At 37.4% G+C, this 23,025-nt stretch overlaps 2 protein-coding genes across 4 annotated transcripts; one reads left to right on the top strand and one right to left on the bottom strand.

The window, feature by feature from the left end:
* Positions 1–113: 113 nt before the first annotated feature.
* LOC113684113 (uncharacterized) lies at positions 114–4,776 on the bottom strand. 3 transcript variants are annotated; one of them, XM_027201445.2, is made up of 7 exons: positions 4,488–4,582; positions 4,032–4,084; positions 3,574–3,693; positions 2,869–2,985; positions 1,832–2,175; positions 1,279–1,476; positions 635–1,023 (listed from the first exon to the last, which is right to left on the bottom strand). In XM_027201445.2, the coding sequence occupies exons 3-7, from the start codon at positions 3,671–3,673 to the stop codon at positions 688–690; spliced, it is 1,095 nt and encodes a 364-aa protein (XP_027057246.2). In that variant the 5' UTR covers positions 3,674–3,693; positions 4,032–4,084; positions 4,488–4,582; the 3' UTR covers positions 635–687. The 3 variants fall into 3 exon arrangements, with proteins under 3 accessions (XP_089063765.1, XP_027057246.2, XP_027057245.2); XM_089207639.1 differs by lacking the exon at positions 4,032–4,084 and having other exon boundaries at positions 114–1,023; positions 4,475–4,573; XM_027201444.2 differs by lacking the exon at positions 4,032–4,084 and having other exon boundaries at positions 4,488–4,776.
* A 228-nt stretch (positions 4,777–5,004) lies between these two features.
* LOC113684108 (DALR anticodon-binding domain-containing protein 3) lies at positions 5,005–14,599 on the top strand. Its single transcript, XM_089207636.1, has 15 exons — positions 5,005–5,442; positions 6,525–6,835; positions 7,361–7,719; positions 8,300–8,320; positions 8,726–8,784; positions 8,898–9,011; positions 9,810–9,892; positions 10,023–10,081; positions 10,192–10,274; positions 10,856–10,970; positions 11,283–11,341; positions 11,935–12,054; positions 12,860–12,928; positions 13,505–13,570; positions 13,806–14,599. Exons 1-15 carry the CDS (start codon positions 5,206–5,208, stop codon positions 13,857–13,859), a joined length of 1,809 nt encoding a protein of 602 aa, XP_089063762.1. The 5' UTR covers positions 5,005–5,205; the 3' UTR covers positions 13,860–14,599.
* Positions 14,600–23,025: the final 8,426 nt, after the last annotated feature.

Genomic DNA, 23,025 nt, shown 5'->3' with positions numbered 1-23,025 from the left:
AGTTGTGCGACAAATGTACCGTCCGGCATTTACGTTTGTCTTTTTGAAGATCATCACGCTTACTTACTTCTATCACAATGACCGACAATCAAAGAGCTGTGCTTCGACACAAAAAGGTGGGAAAAGCGTTTTACTTTGTAAAAGGCCTGTCAAGTTGACAAGGTAATGATTATTGCCGTTACCTGCGACAACTTTAAGGATTTATGATATACCAGAAAAGATTTGTGGATTTGAATTTCTTATCAGTGTCTCGACAAATTCAGTGTTAACTATTTTTGGTTGCAATAATAAACATATGTACTGCCCGGCATCGATCACTTGCCGCCAACCAGTGAAGTTGCATGATTTTCTTCACTTGCAGGAATTTCACTTACAAGTTATCACACTATTTCCTAACTGTTAATAAAGGGAGACAAATAATTTGTTAGATTTTGCTATCTTCAGGGCCCTGGTCATCTGAGAGAACTTCCCGATCTTTTGTCCAAATTCTATTTTTACCTTATAAACAACTTTTTCTGCTTTAGTTCTATTAAGTGTCTTCTGCTTTAGCTTACATTCGAGAGCTGAGTAACTGAAAGAGAAGGAATTGAAAGGATTTGTAATACTCACAAAAAGCAAAGTTTTAACTGCACTGGTCTGTCCCAAAAAGATTTATTATCTATATGTCTATTATTTCTAAGACGTATGTCATACGTCTTCGAACGTAAATCCCTCAAACAATACCGGGAACGCCCTCATCGTGGCGTAAACTCTGTTTATCTGCTTCTCCGTCCACATAATGCGGTGTCGGGTAATTGAGGGGACTGGGTCCACTATCGCTGCGCAGTCCTGAATGTAGCTTTCTGAACAAGTTACTTGAAGGAAATGGCACATTTTCCTGAGCGATTCCGCTGGCCTTTTTACGACATCCATACTAACAACACTGAGGAAGTCCTCCGGAAAGGATTTGTGGGCCACAAAGGTTCCTTCTGCCCAGTTGTTGTAAAGTTGTATCTTTTCGTCTAAAATTTCACTGGCATTGATCTGTTTAGAATTGAGATGCACCTCTTAGTAGATGTAAATGGTAGATTTTGTATTAGTGTTTACTTAATTGTTTCATCTCTTTGAAATGTCTCCTATTTAATTGAGCTGCAGTTAATTAAGATGGTGCTTAAAAAATGCCAGTAATTCGCAAACACGTAAAAAATCAGACTGTAATAATCAATGGGCCGAAACAAAGCGATTGGCGACGCCTTCAATTCATTGTTGACCCTCGACACGTGATTTGCATATGCGTACCTTGACATTTGGGTCAGCGGTCCTGGCCTGGATGTCCTTGTGTCGAAGAACAAATGTGGCTATGTTATCGAATGGGTTTCTGACAACATGAATGAACTTGATGTTCACTCCAAGTTTCTCTTTCATTTCATAAATGGCTCGTGTTCCAAGCAGACGAAGCATTACTGCAGTGTCCCAAGCTGTCTTGTCTCCAATCACCTGCAATTCATTTCCAAAACAAAGTAAGATAACGGACTGGTCATTAGTTTGAGGCGACGGTTAGACTGAACCTTGCACACTCTTAATTGTGATTTCCTAGTTAAAGAAAATGCTTACAGGATTTATGAAAAATGATTCAAACGTACTTTGTAAATGAGGCATTTTGAATGACAAATTATTTCAGCCTTCAATATCTTTTCAGATATGATCGCTAAAGCTCCAAGTTTTATGCCTGGAACATGACCAAAATGGTTATGATTCGAGAAGATTTGTTGGAATATAATTTGATTGAGCTGTTCAACATTTACATCGATTTACAGCCCGTGAAATTGATATTTTAAGTTTTATATTTCACCTGTATGTATCGATCATATGTTCCCTGCCACTGATCTGGAATACGGTAGCCGAAGATTTGAAAATTTGCTGCGCTTCCGTTTGCTACGCGAGACCTTCGACCTCTTTTTACAGACCGCGCTGAGTTTCCCAACATTGTATCGAAGAATTCATATCTTGATTTTTCCGTTTTCCATGCTGGTTGCTGAACCCATTTTCTCAGTGCATACGATTCATCTGCAACTATCATGTGAGGGTGAGCGTCAAGTAATGAAGAAACTAAGCTGTGTCTACTGCGAGAGTAACCAACAAATAGCAACAGCGTGTTCACTCGATCATACATTTCGTTTTTGCTTGTTACTTCCTCTGTAAGAGATGTAAAGACAGAATCATTTCAAACATTGAGAAGTCACCCAAAAACCCTAACCTGTTCTAGCCGCTCAGTTGTCAGACAGAGCGGAAAAAGAAAGTAAACGCCTGGAACTGGATAAATAGAACTGTGAACCAGTTTACAAGGTGAGATAAAAAAAACCTCTGGGTTAACTAAAAGATTATCCGTCTACCTTAGTGCTATTTTACATTTTCAATATAACGTTAATGACTCTATGAAGTCCACTTGCAAAAGAAATGACAAGGCAATTCATTTGAACAATCCAACAGTCAAGAACAAATTTCGAAGGAATCTGTTTGAGTAAAAAAGTTGACACAAAACATAGTAAAGGGTGAAGGGAATTTCACATCAGTAACTTTTCCTTTATCAGCCTTTATTGAGGGATGGTATATGACCCTCAACAAAACTCCCAAGTGTAACTGTGTCTTAAGCCCGCGAGCCCGCGAGCACTGCCTCACAAGAATCTCGTGGGCTTCTCGCGCAACCAGGGGTCTGGGACGAGAAATGACCGCTCCTACCGGCCTCCGGAGGGAAAGGCAGGCCGGGTTGACACTAACAGACTTCGTAAGAAGCCCTCGATATGCTCAGCAGCGCCAATCGATGAGTTTCTGTTTGTAAACTAATGGATTTTCTATGTCAATTAGTACTTATTGTCTTATTTGGTTTACCTGTCAACTTCATTGATCCATCGTTGTTGACATTGTTTTGCTCCTGAGATGTGTGTTCTAAGGCCCTTTTCTGAATGGAGCGTAGATATGTGTCACTTCTGTCACTGCCAGTTTTACCTGAAAGAAAATTTCAAAAGAGAATCTCTGATCCAAAATATCGCATTAGGTGACTTGCCATGCCTTATGGTGCAATTTTTATGTCCTAATTTTTATGTCATAATTCAAATTCTTAGTTATATGAACCAGCATATTAGACTGGGAGCAAATTTTAAATAATTCGAGGTTTTCAGGTGTCAATCGCATATTTCTGATGGTTTTGTCGCAGATATGTATGGACAATTGTATAAAATGAGTAAAGTTTTATGCAGACATAAGTGTGAGTCTTTTATTCTTTCCATGCCGGTTTATTGTAGAATGAAGGGACGGACGCGACATCAAAGCTAAGGACCTTCGTAATAAGGAGACTACACTGCAAAAATTTGAGTTTCACCTACTTTTATCCATTACAGAGTAAAATCACACTCTTAAATTTTAAAGTGGTTATTCTGGATATTCTCAGTTGCCCTATGTGAACCTTAATCTACCTCAGACAGCGAAACCCTTGAGATTCAATAGCTTGTCAATCATAAACCAGGCAAACACTTGGACTCGTGTAAGAAATTCACCTTAGTAACCAATGTGGTGATTTTCCTAATACCTCATTACCTGTGAGTTCAAAATGCCACAGGATCACAAGCACAGACATACCAACCCAGCAGGCCGCGATGAACACCGTATGATGTAACGGAGGAAATCTGGGAAACATCTCCCTTCAGCCTGTGAAGACTAAACAAACGACAAAAATTTTTGTTCGTAGGTTTAGATTACATGTCACGGTAGAAAGGCAAGATAATCAGTAATGTACTACCCTGGCTCAGTCTGCAAACTCTATGTTGAAAATATAATAATGTCTACCGTTGATCCCACAAGTCAGCTCGCTTGAGGGGCGGTAAATTTATTCTGCAGTTTCAAAATGCTGAGGTCTGAAAACGGCGAATTTTAAGCTATGACCCCGTACGGCTCCGCTCGCGCAATCCTCTGGAAAATTATATTAAAAGCTGATGAGTATAGAGCCGAACAGTAACATCAACCGGTCAGGAAAAAGTCGCGAGGCCTGCACTCACATGGCTCTTGCATCAAACTTTTCAGGTGCATGAACTGAAATTCTTGGCCTAAACTTGTAATTAAACAAACGAGAACGAATGTTAAACAAGCGTCACCAGACATCACATTCTCCTGTAAGCTAATTAGATTCAACGAAGAATTTCGCTAACAAAGAGAGGAAAAATTATCCATGGTCACTTTTAAAAACAAGTTTCAAGGCCACACTCTGAAAAATACTGCCTGTATTGTGAAATATGTGCATATTAACCTTGTACTTCCCAACAAAACTACGGGTCGGTTAATGTAATGATATTCATCAAATGAAAGATATCGTTTGCCAGTTTTGCCACGAAGGCAAAGACAAACAACACATTCAATCAAAGTGTTCATTACTAATCTGATATGAAAAGACACAATCACTTTCTCTACAGACATGTGATTGGTGAATAATTTAATAACTGACCTGAGTATCTTACCTTTTCCCGGAAACTGAAAAAATTGGACCGATTTCGTGTGTTAAGGGTCGTAGCGCTAAGAACGATTCACCTTTGATTCCACTGATATGATCGACAAGTAATGAAAGAGTTAAATAATGCTAATCTATGTTCATTCATTTATTCATGGATGAGAACCTGGCAACTTGAGAAGCTAATCATAGATGAAATAATTTTTTTTCAATGCAGTTGGTTGTTGATGTTTTCAATTTTTTCATCTGCTTATTTTGTAGTTTCAGGTCTTGATAAGAAACTTCTTGAAAGTTGATTTAACGACCGATTCAAGATGATAAAGAGTATTTACATCATGGTAATTAGAGGATAATTGGAGGATGTAGAGCACCAATTATCAACCTTGTAAGTAAAACTCTTTGGATATAATATCACGTGATTGTCAGTACATTTTTTCCTTAAAAATCGGGTTGCTAAGCTTGTTAGTTGAATGGATGTGTGAAGCCTTTATGTTGCTTGGTTTTGAACATAAGTTACCGCAGACATTAACGCGAAAAAAAATTGGCGTGGTATATGATCGTACAGGTTTTGAGAATGAATGAAAAATGTCCAGTGTGGTATTATTTTCTTATTTAACGTATATTTGGCGAATAAAATTCCGAGGGAGCGCGTAGTGTCCCTAACTAGCTTCCATTCTCTTTCATCCATTTAAACAGGAGAGGTACAATAGCGAAGCTTGACTAACAACATGGCGGACGAATCGGCGAACGAGGCTCACGAGCTGGAGGGGACCTTCGCTAACAGAGCAACCGAATGTTGTGATTTATTGCCGTACCTAAAACGTTTGGTCTATGAAGCTTTGTCTACTGTTGTTAGTATGGATCAAACGAATCTAGATTCGTGTTCTCTGAAGTTCAACAAGAAATTGGAAAATGGAGATTTAATCATTCCAGCTTTTGTACGGAGTTATCTTGGCGCTGGCAAGGTGGTGAAATTTGCCTTCTTTTGTAACTCACGTTTAGAGAAGGGCTTAACATTGCTTAGAGATAGCTTGAAATTTTCCATACAAGTGCTACAAGAAGTTTTCCCAATGGAAAAATGCTTGCATTGACATCTGGGTTATTTATTTGCTGAAGGATTTATCGCGTATGAATAAAGTTACCATTACCATTATCGGGGGAGGGAGTGGGGGGGGGGGGAGGGGAGGGGAGGGGTGTTGGGTAGGGAGGTGATGATTAACGGTCAATCGCCCAGTCTGATCTTTTAAGGATTTGTTTCTTAGGCCGACTGGCTTTTCTTTTGGGCAACTTGACTTTTTATTCTGGGCAATATGACAAAAAATTTGTGCAACATGACTCAGGTTCTGGAAGACACATGACTTCTGGTGAGATGATTTACAGGCAACTTGACCAGTTACCAAGGTGACAGGGGTAAGGTGGGGAGGTAGGCTGCCTCCTACTCTTTTCAAGTACATTGTTGTCTACAGTCTTTCAACCGTAAAGGTTGATAAATAGCACGGTCAAAAGTGGAGATCTGTCAGGTGTCAAAAACAATAAAATGTACATGATTTGTTTCAAGCAAAGTAACCATAGCCCTCTAAATATGGGTTGTACTCCTAGCCTTTTATGTGTTTTGGTAATTTTACTTGAATATCTTGTTGTGATTTAAAGTAGCCAGAAAACAGTAGTTGACATGCAAAACACCAGCAAATTCACAATTTTTATCACCATTTGATCATCAAGCCTGTTCCTTATAATTGTTTTTTAGATATAGGAAGCCCAAACTGCCTTGTATGGTTAATGACAGAAATCAACTGGTTTCCTGTTCATCAAAATAACTCTCTCTTTCAGCCTCCTGCATTATGACTGAAATACATTTAGGACAACTCTTTTTTAGCTTTTAAGTTATCAAATAAAGATATCAAATCACTCTCTTACAACTTAGTGAGGTGACCTTTCATAATTTTGAGAAATGTGTACATAAACAGAATATGGTATGTTAGAAAATATATTTTGGCAATTACTATTTATTAGTCCTGGTTATTTTGTTTTGTGTTTGACATTTTAGGTTGAATTTCAAAGTCTCTGTCAGGAGATAAGTGACCATGTGTCTAAAGTTCAGTTTGTCAGACAGTGTTGTGTGACAAGTGGGGGAAATCTTCTGTTGAGTCTCAACAAGGCAGATGTAACAAGTGCTGTGTTTAACAATATCATCAAAGAAACAGATCAATATGGACAGTCAAGCAAGCAGACACATCAGTGTGTTTTATTGAATCCCTCTCTTTTGGTTCATGTGGAGGATGAAGGTCATTTAAATCTGGATCAACTGAGAACAATTCTCATTTGCGAACACATTAAGGAACTTTTAAATGCAAATGGGTATGTACAGTTTATGGCAGTTTCAAATGCTTAAATAATATACCTGGGTTGTCATTAGAAAAAGTAATGGATGTATGATCAAAATGAGTGGCTGGCTAAATTGAATCACACTTGCAAGACAAGCATGGTATGTAGTAAGCCAGCACAACCCTTTAGGATGGGGAGGAGGGGGGGGGGGGGTCTTGGGGCATGCTTCCTGTAAAATTTTGAAACTCTCTGAGAGGTAGTATGTCCTAGCATATTGGGATATACATGTATCATATTTGAGTAACTTTAAACTTTTTCCTAGCAGACATTGATGTTAGAATCAGTTAAAAAATACTAGTCTTATTTTCTGTACATGTATTTGATCACAATTTGCAAAGTAGCTAGTACAAAATGGTCTGACAGAGAACAGATTTTCCATCACCTACTATACACTGATTGGCTCAGGTGTTGCTTTCCTGAGTGTTGGATTAATCATATTTTTGTGCCTCTTAATTTTACAATATTTATTACAGTGACATGTATTTGAATGTTCTTTAGCATTGATGTGAAATCAGCTTTGGACTATAAGGGCCAAGAAACTTGTAAATGTAAGGATGCAAGTATCCAAGGCTACCAGGAAACCTACAACCTCTTCTCTCCATCATTATTTAATGTAAGGAAAATCAGCCTGTGGACAGAAAAAGACCTTACTACTAAAGCTGAAGAACTTTACGAAATATTAAAAAATGGCAAATATGCGGACTCTTTGAACAGAAAGACTGGAAGGCAGGCCATCCATGAGGCTGAGCTTAGTTCTCTTTGTGAGAGTAAATGTACTTGCCAAGACTCTGATTTAAATTGTGATGAGGTTATTTTGGATTTGCCCAATTTTTGCCAAGATAATGAGCTGTATTCAGGTAAGTATCTCAAATAGCTCTTGTGTGACTTGTAATCAAAACATACACAGATGTACATGACGTTGTATTAAATTAAAAACAATTTTGTTCCTTTCTATTATCCTGAACTTTATGCTATTTCACATTGATTTGTATTAAATATAACATTATTCTTGATGTCTTTAAACCCTTAAAACTCAAAACCTTTAAATGATTTTATGATTTTCTCATGATCTTAATCAAGCTAGTCCTACAGGAAAAAAAGTAATTTAAGATTTTATGGCAAATCTGTTGGAGAAGAAAGTGATGTGGTTGCCAAGTGGTTGGCCAGTAGACTTTAGATCTAGAAGCCTGGGTCTGAACTCCTCCTGGGTCATTGTGTTGTGTTATACTGTACCAAAATACATTCAGGACATGACTTAAACTAAGCAGAGATATGAGTAATTATCTGATTGTCTACCAAAAGATTTCTTTATTACTCTGCTCAATAGATAACTTATTTCTGTCTCCAGTAATAATATTATTAGTACCATCATGTCTTCATTTGGTTCTGATAATATTTTTTGTTTCATTTTCAAATTTGTCATCTGGAATGTTACAGTGACCCTAAATAAATTATCAGGTATGCATCTCTTTATAAGTGACAAAGTTCACAAGATTAACAAACAACTTCATAAGATCAGACAGTTATTTTATGTTATTGTGTGAGTCTGTTAGAAGTGATCCAAATATCAGGTGACAAGGATAGAGAGAAAACAAATAAGCTCCAGACTTGGATAATGTGACTGTTCTGTTCACAATATAATCAATTGAATTAAAGTAGTAAAGAAGGGAAAATGTTTCATAAATACCAAGTTGGCTGTCAGATGGATTGGAAATCTGTTTATTGTAGTGCAGTGACTATTATGAATAAAGCAAAGAGATAAGAACTGTAAGTTGTTACTGAAGTATCATTTGCTACCAAGAGCAAGATTATTTTAAAAGCTGAAATATTTCTTTAGATTGTTCTTGTTATTTTTCTTTTCAGTTTCACCAACAAGTTCAATTCTTCTTGATGTGGCAAAGTTGGATTTAGTTGAAAAAAATGTAAGTTGGAAAAAAGACCAACCCCTTACTGTGTTAGATAGATAACACACATATATTAACAATGTGATGTGTTATTGAAGATTTTCCCTTGCTTTTTTTTTTCATTGATGCAGACTGGAAATTTAGATATGGTGGTTCACTTAACAAGCTGTAAACAAGCATTTAGTCAACAGCAAACTAGCACAGTTTGGCAAATGACATCAACAAATCTGGCCGTGAAGAAACAGGTACACAAAGTTGAATGTGGTGTACAACTCAAAGGTGTGGTTCACCAGTAGTAAGTCCAGGTGAAATGCAATAACATATCTTAAATACCTGTCCTAGTAAAGGATTGGTGTATAAGGTGATGCCAACAATTGGATTTGGGAGAAGGGGGAGAAGGTGAACAGGTGTTGCTACCAAATACAATTACACATGGATAGAGCTCAGCATGCACGGCAGTGACAATATGCTGGTTTGCTTGTAGGTGGCTCAGTCTTCTGGCATACACTAGGTAAAACTGGTGCTTCACATTTTTTAGCTTTTTTATCAAATACTGTGAAGAGTTAGCTCAATTTGTTTTTTTTAATTTGTTGGCAATGATTTCCATTTTTCATTTTTATTATCAAAACAAGGAAATGATGTACCAAGATAGGCAATTGTCATGAAATTTGTTTGAGAGCAATAGAAGTGAATTAAGCAGGAATATCATTGTAAATGGTTTAAACATGGGGGTAACAATCAGACTATACAATCACAGAAGTTTTAGTGTTACACACTTTCTTCCTTAAAAAACATATACTATATGGAGTTTGGGATAGAAATTTCCATGAAAACGCTCTGCAATTGTTAATTTGTAGGCAGAGTATACTGAGGATGAGAATTATAAAAAAAACTTCAATGTGAAATTATGGCATAAAAATTCAACACATACTTTTGGGCAGTTCTGATCCCATCAATTCAGCTGAAATGTCATACAGATTATCTTGCAACTAATCAGTATGCTGATATTTCTTGTAATTTTAACTTGCTGCTTGTCTGTATAGTTTTTCCTTTCACATGGGCTTGTTTCATTGTACAAAGATGAGCAAAGACTTCACGATCATCTTGATGTCTTGGAGTTACTAAGGTGGGTTGAGACAAAATGTTGACTTTTGTTTATATAACAAACACAATGTTTTTCTGAGAGGTATACTCTTATGCTCTTGCTGCTATTTTCAGTAATTTATTTTTAATAGTAATCATGTCTTTTTTGTTAGAATTCGTGAAAAACAACTTCGAGCTTCTTATGTACTGAAGTATGGCAATAAAGTTGTAGGTATGAGCCTGAAGTCAAAAATAAACTTGTAGTTTTAGTTGATACAATCTCAGATTAAGAAAAGTCACTGATGGAGTAGTATAGTGATGGTGTTGTTATTCATTCACAAGGTCATGGCTGGGACACATCAATTAGGGAAATGGCGGTGGCTGCAATCAAGTTAGAAACTCTTTCTTCTGCTCCAAACAGTGAAGTGAGTATTACAAGGCTGTTCTTTGAGGATATAGTTAGGATTTCAACATAGGTTGGCCAGTTGACTGCCAAACACATGTTGCAAATTTTGAGATTTTGGCAAAAAATATAAACATCAAAATGTTTTTTTATTCTGGAGCCTTACTTTAGGGCAGACAAACAAAGGTGTTAAACACTTGTCATGAGTGTGCAACAGAGAAAAATCTAAGTACCACATGAGCATTTGAGCCACAGATTTTATTTAGTTTAGATGTTCTAGCTACCACTGTGGTACAAAGAACTTATTAATAAGCTACAGTTATGCCACAGACAAGTGGGCTCATCTAGGTTCTTATTAACTTGCATTGTTTGTTTACTCTGTACATCAATTGTAGAACATCCAGTTCTACTACTAATGTACTTCAGAGTTAGAAATCTGAGGATTCAAATTCTTTTTCTTTGTTACACTCACACACACACACACAACATTGGATATTATTATCATGTTTCACATGGTGTAATAATCTGATTCTTGTAGTGGTGGTAACTTTGGAAAAAAGAAAAGTAGTAAATTATTAGTAAAATATGTGTTACTATTGGCAGATAAAAATTGACATAAGTGAAACCTCAAGAGAATTCAGGCAAGCCACCTTTGTTTTATACAACTGTGCCAGGCTTGCTAAATTATTTGCAAACTTTGAGGAGAATGTCCAGAAAGGTGAGAACAAATGTTTTTACTTGTTAGAAATGATAAATGTTTCAGTGAGAGTTAAATGAAAAATTAATAGTTGTGATGTTATGCTTTCATCTGTTAAATTATTTTTTAGAAATATTTATTTATAAAAGCAATAGAGGACTTTTTCGTAGCCTCATCTAAATACTCAGGGGTCGGAAGAATTCTTGAAAGTTATGCAAACCCTCAACTGTTTCTCAATTGCCCCCTTGAGTGATCTCTGTTCTTGTGAACAATGATCACTCAATGGGTCAAAAGGTGAATTTGTTACTAACTAAGCCTTTTAAATTCCGTCAGGTGTTTATCCAGCACTACCTCCCATCAGTGAGGTGGATTTTAGCCTACTACGTGATCATGTAAGTGACTTCTGACAGAAACTGCAATGGCTTGTATGAAGAATATCAGTTAGAGATCCTTTGAATTTTTGGGACTGCACATGTCTGAAAGCATAGTGTCTTTCTACCAATAAATTAAGGAGCTATGAGTTTCAGAGGTAGGGATTAGGAAACCTTGGATGTTGCAAAAAGTAACAACACATATTTACCAGTCAATGTAACTTGATCTGTCTACAGAAGTTTACCTTGATTTTGTTTCAGTCAGTCCCACTTTTCCTTCCTCATTTTTCACCTTAGTGTAAGGTTATGAAGTTTTATGCTACTGGGATAGGTTTGCAAATTGTCCTAAAGTTAACCAAATAAATTGAACCTTGAAATTGAATTAAAAAATTTACATCACCAATAACGAATGTTTAATTCTGTAAACCATCGTTTAAAACTGCAGGTAAACCATGTTTTAATCAACGGAACTAAGTCCTATTAATTTCAGTTGTTTTTTGTGCTTCAAGGAACAGGAAATTACAAATTAATTGTCTTTCAGATATAAATATACTCTGTGGTTCTATTGATTCATTATGTATCTGAGCCAGAGAATTCTTTGTTTTCTTAAACAGGCTGAATGGGAGTTGACTTTACATTTTATAGTAGCTTTTCCATCTGTGATTAAGGGTGCTGTCTCTGGACTGAAAATGTGTACATCAAAATCTCAAAATGTCATTATTCACTCAAATAAGGTCAGTAAAGTGTACATTTCAGTAGGAGGTGTTAATACTGTAATTGTTAATTTTGATACCTTTGGTCAATAATAAAAAGCTGAGTGCATGCAATCATAGGATTATTTATACCCACACTCATTAACACACTGTGCTATCAGTCTTTATTCATTAAACATCTCAGCCATACGAGGGCAAGGGCTGCAGTATCTGTGGAACAATTAGTGATTATTACAGAAACTGTTTCTTCTTTTACTTTCATTGCGTCTTTTTCAGAAACCTTAAGTAAGAGATTGTGTGGTGTTAAGTGAGAAAATCTTACTTTTTTTGTTTGGGCTAATTAGGACGACATGTTTAGACATCCTCACCTGATACGAATGTGCGTCCCTGTTAAATGCTGATTGCTTGAACGAACATGTGATATTCCTTGAGACTGAGCAGCAGTTTAATTGTCTTACTATTTCACAAACTTACAAGACTTTGCACAAAATAGTAAAATGATGATCCTGCTGAATTGTAAGGAATTAAACTGACTGGTATAATTATTCAGGAAGTACTTAAAGTGCATGGTCTTTGCAATTTTTCTTAACCCTTACTGAACAATTTTCATATTCGCCAGAATGCAAATAGACCACTATTTGATTTTTAACAGGGCAATTTAGTACTATCAACTGAGTTGATAATGTAATTTGGCCACCGTTTGATAAGTCTAAATTACCCTGTTGTACTTTCCCACCGACGCAGCACCACAATTTCTTTAGAAATTTACCCCCGTAAATCACTGTTTGATTTTTGCTGCTTTAATTTTCTTTTGAATTTTTTTCAGATCTGCTGTTTCCTTTACAATTTAAGCCACAAGTTCAGTTCTTATTACGGCCGAGTTCACATACTTGGAGTAAGTGATTTTTAGCCAAAAAGTGAAATGCAGTTATCAGTTAAAGGTGCCAAGTGTACTTTATTTCCCATCTTTCTGATATTTCAACGTGGACTTAACGCGCACACGGACTTGACGCACACAGCAAATATTGGCTTACAAGGGAAAACCAAACTTACCACTTGCAATTGAACATTTAGATTGTTGACTCACGTTCCCTATTTCACAAATAGATTCCATGTTGCCGTGTGCTTCTTGTTTTATGTAGGAAAAAAAGGCGCGAAAAATTGTCAATGATGACGTCATCCATGCGTCTGTCCTCCTGTAGATCATAACTAAGAACTAATCAAACAAGTTGCGTAATTAAGTTTTTTAAATGATGCGTGCTAGTATAAAATCTGCTAGTCGAGCAAAACGTAACAACTAGATAGGCTCGTATTTTAATTGCAGTATTATTCCTTTTCTTTTTACAATGCACACTGTCAGGATTCTCACTTTGCATATGGTGTATCGCAGATTTTGAAATAATTTAAGCAGTTTAGTTGGTTGCAACAGTCGTGCTTTATAATCTATTTCGTTTTCTTTTAAACGCAACAGGAGCCAAGACAGCATCTCTTTCCTACAATGTTTGCTAGATTGTATCTAATGAAAGCTCTTCAGCAGGTCAGTTTACTTCAACCACTATGTTGTCTATGTACTGTGTTTTATATCAAGTGACTGTTTATCTCCTCTTTATCTCCATGGGATCCATTGGCTCTGTAAGTTCTGTTTTGGGGGGGGGGGTGGGCGGGCGGGATTTTGACTGACCTGATAAAAGTTGTTGACATTAAAACTCTATTTTACTGATCATGCGTTGAATCTGTCGCTAAATTTTTATTTCTGTTTGGTTGATTTTCAGATATTTTTGAATTGTTTGAAGCTCCTCAATATCAATCCATTAACTCAAATGTAGGGCGGCAGAATTTGCACTTCATTTTATTAAATAACCGTTCAATATGAAGGTTCACACACTTTTCAGACAAGCCAACTCGGTGTTTTTATATGAGATTAAAGACAAGTATTTCAAACTATTTTAGTCTCTTACGTTATCACATCTCAGTCTAGATCCTTCATCACTCACGCTTTTTCCAGCTTATTTTCCACTCTCGTTTTTCCACCTTTTTGCCAACGTCAAATTAAAAGTCATTAGGGATGTTAATTGCGACAAAAAACATCTGCTAAGCTATAGTTAGAATTGCCTTTCCAAGTAAGCAAACCGTGGCACATAAAAAATGAATAAATTTAACCTATCCCAGTTTGGATGCAAAATCCAATATCTAATTAACCTGCAGTTGAATAGGAAAAACCTCGATGTGTTTTCTTACTACAATCATTCGAAGGAACACAAACCAAATTTTGTGATCAATAGCCATTTCAGTGTGATCTTTTTGACGTCGTGTACTTTTTCTTACAGCCATCCATTTTTAATAAATTTTATCGATCAAAAAAATGAAAGGCAATGGAGAAAAGTAGCTGGCACTATTTAAGTTTCTCCCCATAGGTATTCTGTGCTCTTTTTTCTATGAAATGTTAAAGGTTTAAGTTCCCTAACTTCACTGTTTTCTTTTCATTTGTTTGTTTTTTTTTTTCTAAAAATCTTACTACTGTTACCAACAAATGTGAGGGGCAAATAAAATGTTTACAGTTATGAAAGACCTTATGTTATAAACAATTACACGAAGAGCGCGCTTGGTATTAATATTCTAGTATACTAGCATCCTTACTGCCAATTTTCCCTTCACTGCGCCATACAAAAGTCCCCCCTTGAAAAAGAGAAGGCTTAGATCCAAACGTCCCCTGTAATAGATTCTTTAACTACAAGCAGTTGTGAAAACCGCGCTGAAAAAATAAAAATCTATGTCGCGAGCCAGGCAACTGAATTTTAAACTAGGGCTGTTGAGAAAGGCGGCTTTCAAAAACCACGAAGTGAAATATAATTTCTCACACTCTTTTTTAAAGTAAGCGAGACACAATTCCCTTCCCCCCCCCCCAAAAAAAAAAAAATTTGTGATTCAAATTCACTAAACTTTTTAATTAACCCTAACCGAGCGTGATCGAAATGATAGATCTATGGCCAGCAAACTGGAGAGAAAATATTCTGTGGCGGTTACGACACATGCAAGCAGGTGAACCTACACAACGTTGTGAGATCGTCAAAGCCTCGAAGGTTCCCAATATGCGATTGACTCAGTGAACTTTGCGTGACTGTGCAGTCTTGTGTGTACTTTACCTGTAACAATTCTTCGATTCGATTGGATTTAAACATAATGTCAAACAAGCGCCCCTCTTAAATAAGCATCCCCTTCTCCCTCACTATCTTAGATGGTCTTAGATGGTCTTAGATGGTAGGGATGTAAGGAAGACCTGTCCCTTTTGCCTTTTTATCTATAAATTTTTAAGCTTTAACTACAGTGGAATCAGTACTGGGTGATGATAATAAATGCCCCCCCCCCTCCCCTTCGATTAAGTTTCCTCCTTCCAATAAGCGGCCCTTCTTTTAACCGAAATTTAAAATTATCGCCCGGTTCGTTATAATATCAATCTTGGAGAATGTGGACGTTGGCTGGTTCCTTGATAGAATGGTTGTCATACATATGACCTCGTACAACAAACAATCTGGTGCACTAACGGTTAATCTAAAGATAACCTTCCAGGCTAAGAAAACACTCACAGATGTGAATCTTGCGCTAATAGAAAGACCAAAAGTCTCGTGCAAATAAAGCGCTTAAAATAGCGTGGTTTGTTTTGTAAACACTTAACCGTTAGATGGAGATTTATTTAGTGGATAGCAAGACCCAGCCTTCGAACAACCGAGGCCAGGTGGACAGCAGAGTTAAGTTTTCTTACAAGTTTAGTTGACTATTTTCCTATCATTTCTGCCGTTAAAACTCGTGTAAAAAATTACTATGCTTTACTTCACATTATATTTTACTATTTTGATAGAGGCATTCGGGACCTTTTTTTTTTTTTTTTAAACGAGAACAACTACGGCAAAATTGAAGTTTTGTTACTTCCCTTTCAGTTGATGCTTTTTTTGCAAAAAAACCCAACAGTGTACTCACTGAGGGCCTCTTCATATGAGCCCGGTAACCGGGCTGGCCCGGTTACCGGGACGAATTTTGTCGTCTGTTCATATGGGAAATTTCAGCCCGGTTACCGGGATGAAAAAGAGTCGAAAAGGGCGCGAAACGTGGACTGAGGCCCTGGGAACGAGTTTGAGCGCGAAATTCAAGAAAGTAAACAAAGATGGCGCCACGTTCAACAGTTATATCGTTCGCTCCCATCGTAGCGTTATCAACGCTCGTAGCTCTAGTGCTACAACTTCACAGGGTCCTTTTGCTATGGAAAATACATCAAACCAGGCAGATTGATGCAATCCGGATCGGCTTGTTGCGGAAGAAAAGCTATTTCTTCCGAAATGTAAAGCAGCTGAAGCAGAGAGATTTGTACAGAAAAAAACGAAGTTGTTGGCATAAACCCGGTCGAACTGACTTGTGGTGGAAAAACATCTGGACGGGAGTAGCACCTGAAGAATGTTGGAAAGAGAACTTTCGGATGTCAAGGGCTGCTTTTGTGAACCTGGTATCGGAGCTAAGGCCATACATTTCACCAAACCCAAAGTCACCTAACCACAGGGCATTGAGTGCAGAAAAAAAGGTTGCAGTTGCATTGTATTTTTTAAAAGACACTGGTTCCCTGAGAATGACAGCCAATAGTTTTGGAATAGCACTCAACACTGCATCAGCTGTTGTAAATGAGGTTTGTCAAGCTATTTCAAACTATCTTGGCCCGAAATATCTCCATCTTCCTGAAGATGAAGAAAGCATGAGGGAGAAGGTAGCAGAATTTGAAGCCAAATTTGGCATGACACAAGCTTTTGGTTGCATTGATGGGACACACATTCCAATTCAGTGCCCATCAGAGAACTCACAAGATTTTTTCTGCTATAAGCAGTTTTTTTCATTAAGTGTGCAGGCTGTGTGTGACTATAAAGGCTCCTTCATGGATGTTGAATGTAAGTGGCCTGGAAGTGTCCACGATGCAAAGGTTTTTGCCAATTCTTCCATCAGTGCCAAATTAAGAAGTAATAAATTGCCCTGTACATTTCAGACTCCAATTCCAGGTGTTGTCAAAATACCTAATTACCTCATTGGTGATCCAGCTTATCCATTGCTTCCTTTCTGCATGAAAGAGTATGATTCATGTACCAGTAATGAACAAGTTGTTTTCAACAACATGCTGCGTTCTGCCAGGAACCAAATTGAATGTGCTTTTGGCCGGCTTAAAGCAAGATGGTCCATACTCACTACAAAAGTGGACTTCAAACTTGAGGCAATACCAACAATTATTTATGCATGTTTTGTATTACATAATTATTGTGAGAAGCATAACATGTATGTTGATCAGGACTTGGTTGACTCGCAAATTCAACTTATGAAGGAAAATGAAGATCAGTTTAAAAACACTCCTGATCCAATTTACTCTTGTGATGTGGGAGAAGGGAGTGTTGTGAGGACAACACTCACACAATTAGTACTGAAGAATCTTTAACGTAGTACTTAAACTTTACCCTATTTACATGTATTGCTGTACTTAGTTTAATTAACTTAAGGGGGGAGACCCTTAAATACAAAATGCATGCTATGGATGACTTCTAACTGTCATATCTTGAGCTCCCTTAGTATCCTTGATTTAGTTTTTGGCCATATTTTGGTTAGGTTTGCGTTTACCATAACAAAATGTGCCTGTAATGAATGGTGCTAATTAGAAAAATCGTGCGCGCTAAAGACCCGTGCAGTTAGACGAGCCATTCAGGGAAGAGCTCAATAAACCACGACGAACGACTACGACAAAAATTGAAGTTTCGTTACTTCCCTATCAGTTTATGAATTTTTTGCAAAACTTTTGTACTCATTGCGAGGCCCTTCTGTGTTTTGTCTTGGAAGAAAAATGAGAGAACCCAGATGTTAATTTGCCGTTTGCGTCTACCGTAACAAAATGTGCCTCTAATGAATGGTGCTAATAAGAAAAATCGTGCGGCCTCAAAATCCGTGCAGATGGACGAGCCATTCAGGGAAGAGCTCAATAACCCACGTGTGCGCATAAGTTTTAAAAAGCGCGCTTTTTCAAATTATCAGCTTAAAGAAATTCTACTTCAGTGATCAATTCTTGTCACAATTTTAGCCCTTACACAGTGTTTTCTCCTTTGGAAGCCCTCTTTCGTTTCTCGTTTTGTCAAACTTAACATCACGTATCATTTCTGGTAACGGACGGAAGCAGGTAAGTGTTTATCGACGCCTATGTAAACAAGTAAAACTGTGTAAACTAATTCTAAAAGGAACCTTAGCTATTTACAAATTCAAGAGGGGTTTTAGGTCGAAGCTTCGTTTCATGAAACCATTTGATTCTTTTTAGTCGCTCGTCTTTCTGCCTAGTTGTTCATTACTTAGTAGTACAAATTCTAGTGCGTATTTTTTTGCTAAACTGGCTTCCTTGAAATTCTTCTTTGAAACTGTTGTCGCGCGGAGGACCATTTCTAATCTTTCATCTTCTTTGCCGAAATTCCGCGTTAACACTGTGGCGAAAGCGTGGTTCGTGCTCTTAAATTTTGAAAAGTTACAAATTTGAAGCGAAACTCGGTGTCTTAAGCTACGCATATTAATTTTGATAGTGAGTACATCTATAGCTTGTTCCTAGAGGCATTAGTTTTGAACATTGTGCGGGTAAAGTTTCCGTACAGCCCCATACTATTGTAAAACAAATCTGTTTTCCCAGTTTTTGTCATTTTTTCTCTATTCAAGAACTGAATGCATAATGTAATATGGGGCTGTGCGGAAATTTCACTCATTGTGCGTCAATTCTCCCTTTGGCTGCTAAACATTTCCTTCCAATTAGTTACAGGAATTTGATATCAGATCAAGATAACAACATCTACGAGATAAATTTGAATATTCTCATTACCTGTTTGCTGGATAATATGTAAATGAAATAGGAAGAAGTCCGCTCGTTATGGAAAGTAAAAAATTAGGCACACACTTGTGTGTTTTTTCTTTTCAATCGAAACATCATCTGAATGATAAAAATTTCAGTACTACGCTTTTTATTCAAAGGAGGTTTGTAAATTCTCCGATATTTTAGACGAAACACTCCTTTTTCAAAGCAAGTTTTGATTTTGGGGCATTAAAGACTAAAAGCCCTTTCCTTATCTCAGTTGTCTTTTATAAATTCAAATCTTGTTAACATGATTGGCTTTTATCTCCACTATTTGCTTAAGATTTAATTTGCCTGCCTGTTTACTTCCTTTTTTGGGCTTGAAATTTAAATTTAATTCTACGTCAAGATTCTCCCAATTTCGCAAGGAAAAATTAAAGGTACGCCTCGATGTTTACTCATCATGACACCAGACGAAACTGATATTTGGCAATTTGAAGGGGGTTTCGCTCTCAGACATTAGTCATTTTTTTTGTAGTCTTAAAACCTAGGAGTTTCTAACATTTAATTTCTTGTTACATCATCACCCCTTAATCACAAGTTAAAGTCACAAATAAGGAGAAAGGAAATAATCACCAAAAAACGAAGCTCATGATCGTTAAACACATTCTCCTTAAGAAATGTAAAGAGAATAGAATTGAGAATAAAAACACTGATGTAAAGATGTGAAGGGTTAATTAAGGAGTGACTCGAACTAAATCTTATTACTCACGAGGATTACTCTGGAAAATGTTTTAAATTTATCGCATGTTGACCAACCAAGTTTTTCAATGTTTCAGTTAGAAGTGTTTAACAGAAAATCCCTGTTCAGTTCTTCAATCTCAAAAAGTTTTTCAATCTTATTACTCACGAGGGTTACTCTGGAAAAATGTTTTAAATTTATCGCATGTTGACCGACCAAGTTTTTCAATGTTTCAGTTAAAAGTGTTTAACAGAAAATCCCTGTCCAGTTCTTCTGACATGTGCGATAGTTGCGAAGTCAGAATATTATTATTTTGTAAGGTTTTCCCTTCCACTATGGGCCACGATGATTTCACGTGTTATTTCATTAAAATATCCACAATATCTTTCTCATTTAGACTTGCCCGACACCGGCTTCAATCCAAACGCCGCTCAGTCCATTCCAGTCCAGCTAGTCCACTTCATTTCAGTAGAGTCCAGTTCATTGTGCATTTAGTCCAAAACTCAGCGTCCAGTTCCATGCAGTCCAGTACGGCCTGATCAAGTCCACGCCATTCCTTTCCACGTGGTCCAGTCCATCATCACAAAACAAGTGCTGACTTTCGTTACCAGTGTAACTCGCATATGGACGGGAAAGCATGGTGAAGAAAAAGGCCAACGCTCCATTGGGTGTTTTCTTCTCTTCCTTTCTGTTGCATACGTGGAGGCTGGGAATAGATCAGTTAGAAGACGCTGATGTCTGGCCGGTTAGTAAGATTCTTTGAGGGTTGGGATGAAGAGAGGGGTTAATAAATAGTGCGCTGGTCAAACCATAAAATCCAAATTCTACTAGAAGTTTTCATACTGCTGAATCGGCTAAAAGTAGTTGAAGTGAAAACTTTAGCCAGCTTAGTTAGCGGGTCCCTTTGGAGGTCCTCCCTCCAAATTTTTTTCTTTAGATTTTTTTTTTCAGTCGAATACTGTTCGGCACATTTTCGGTTTGGATCGTTTCTTCTTCGTCGCTTCTTTGGTTTGTCACAATATCGGCTTAGTTTATACTTCGGCTCTTCATCAACAGGTCTTTCGGTGTTCATCAGCTGCTCATCGACTTGAGCGCACGCCTTCGCCTATAGTTACTTCGACTGTGGCCAATTACATTTTCATTTTCGCTTGATTGAAGGATCCCTAACACGGTGATCGAGTAAGACTGTTTAGCATAAAAAAACAGTTCGGCTCGAAGGTTCAACTAGATTTTCACGTTGTTATAGGAGATTCGATTTAAGCAATTCAGCTATGACAGCTAATAAGAGTCGAGAATTAGCCTTTGAGAAAAGGTTAGGCATATATTGATGAAAATTGAGATCGTGTTGCTTCCGGAGTTCGGCTTCACTTTCGGTTCGAATTTCACTTCGGCTTTTCGTTCGGCCTTTCGGAACTTGTTGGGATCTTCAGTTCGGAATACAAAGGCGATGGGAAGCGACTGAAAGTTGTTAGCAAGTTGATGTAAAAACTAAAGCACCGTCTGCGACACTGTGGGTGTTCAGATGATCGGGATGTCTATATTAATGACAAGGAATATTCGGAGTTTAGTGGACGCCAAATTTTCCGTCTAGGGTGCGCGTCCTCTCCTGCTGCTGTGGAGCAATTTTGAAAAATCTAAGTTAATTTATTGATGTAATATGGTAATAGAAAATAGAATATAAAATCCGATTGTCTCTGTGTTCTTTTCTTTATTTTTGGGATACACAAATTTATATGATATATTTTTCGCGGCGCCCTGTGAAAATTTCTGTCTCAAGAATTGAGTTAAAATACGAGCGCCTCCGTGTCTTTTATTTATTAAGAAACTAGTTTTAAATCTTACTAACACAATTTCAACTGCAGGAGCTGTATACTGGCCTATTTTCGGAGGCTTGAATTGTCAATTTCGGGGCATTTGCTCGAATCGTGAACTGGATTGTTTTAACGACTTTCCAATCTGCCAATGAAAAAGCCCCAGAAGCAAAGTCACCTCGGTGCTAACTGTGCGTTCGCCCATTTTCGGAGGGTTTGGTAGTTGTCTTACGTTTAGCCGAAGTAATCCATTGTCGAGTGGAAACTGTTCTTGCGGCTTTCAGGTGCAAGATTTCAAATCTTCGCTCTGTCCATTTTCGGGGACTCGCCAAAGCTTTTTAACATTTTTTTACTTTGAATTTCTCATATCTGCGGCTCAACATAAGCCCATTTTCAGGGGCTGTGGATCACTGATATGGTAAGTGAGGAATTCTTTTAATTTTGGCATATTGATTTGTTTAAGATGGGTTTGTTTGCTTGATAATTCAATAAGAGTAAACCTAATAATTTGAAATAAACAAAAACAATTGATCCATAAAAGATGAATTTAGGAAATAAAACGTATATTAATAACTAATAACATTGATAAATTCTTGATGAACTAAATAAATGATGAATAAATAGGAAGATGAATGATTATATAAATAAATTGATATATAAAAAAGTTGATAAATAAATAAATTGATCAGTAAATAATATTTTTATTGTATGGTCAATGTATTAACAATCTTCTTTGCAGAATATTTAAATACAGTACCATGTTGTCTTAAAAGTTTGCAAGTATTTTTTTCTCACAAGACTTAGTTTTCCCAAGACACCAGCTGACCTTTGGAAAGAAACAAGCAATTACACAGTCGCTAGTAATTCATGGCTGAATTTGTAACACTGGGATATCATTAGAGCAGGACTGGAATGGATAATCATAACAACAAGCTAAGCAACAGTTGCGTGGAGAATCTAAAGCTAGGACATAACCACAGGTACGTTAAATTTCTGAGTGATGGATTAGCTAGTCGCTGCGGATTGTCTTCCTTTATCAAAAGTACTACATAGTATAGTATAGTATTGGATTTAGAGTTGTCTCTAGTTTGCAAGAAGGAATATAAAAGAAAAGCAGGCATTTTTTGAATTGAGAGCTTGGAAAATTGAATTACTGCAGTTCAAGATAAGCCCAATGTCGGGGGCTGTGCATCTGGAAAAGTGCAGTGTAGTTTTGTGCAGATCAGTCTAGTGAAGTGCAGTGGACTACTGTACTGTATGGTGCTTTCCAGTTCAATCCAGAGTACTGCAGCGTGGTGCAGTTGGGGGAAGTCAAGCGCAGCCTAAGACAGTCCAGCCTAGTGAAGTGCAGTCCCGTCCAGTCCAGTCCACTTAAGTGTAGTCCAGCCCGGTGCAGTCCAGTTCAGTGCAGTGCAATGCAGTCCATTCAGTAAAGTCCTTTCCCGTCCAGTCCAGACCAGTTTTGTCTTGCCCAGTCAAGTCCAGACCAGTCCCGTCCAAGTACAGTGCAGTGCATTTCAATTCGGAACAGCCTAGGTCCTTTACAGTCAACTGCAGTCGAGTCTAGTCCAGTCAAGTGCAGAGCAGTGCAATCC

Source organism: Pocillopora damicornis, chromosome 5 (assembly GCF_964200805.1).
Source record: "Pocillopora damicornis chromosome 5, jaPocDami1.2, whole genome shotgun sequence".
NCBI lineage: Eukaryota > Metazoa > Cnidaria > Anthozoa > Scleractinia > Pocilloporidae > Pocillopora > Pocillopora damicornis.
Note: the sequence above shows the minus strand (reverse complement) of the source record. Positions and strands in the feature narration are given on the sequence as shown.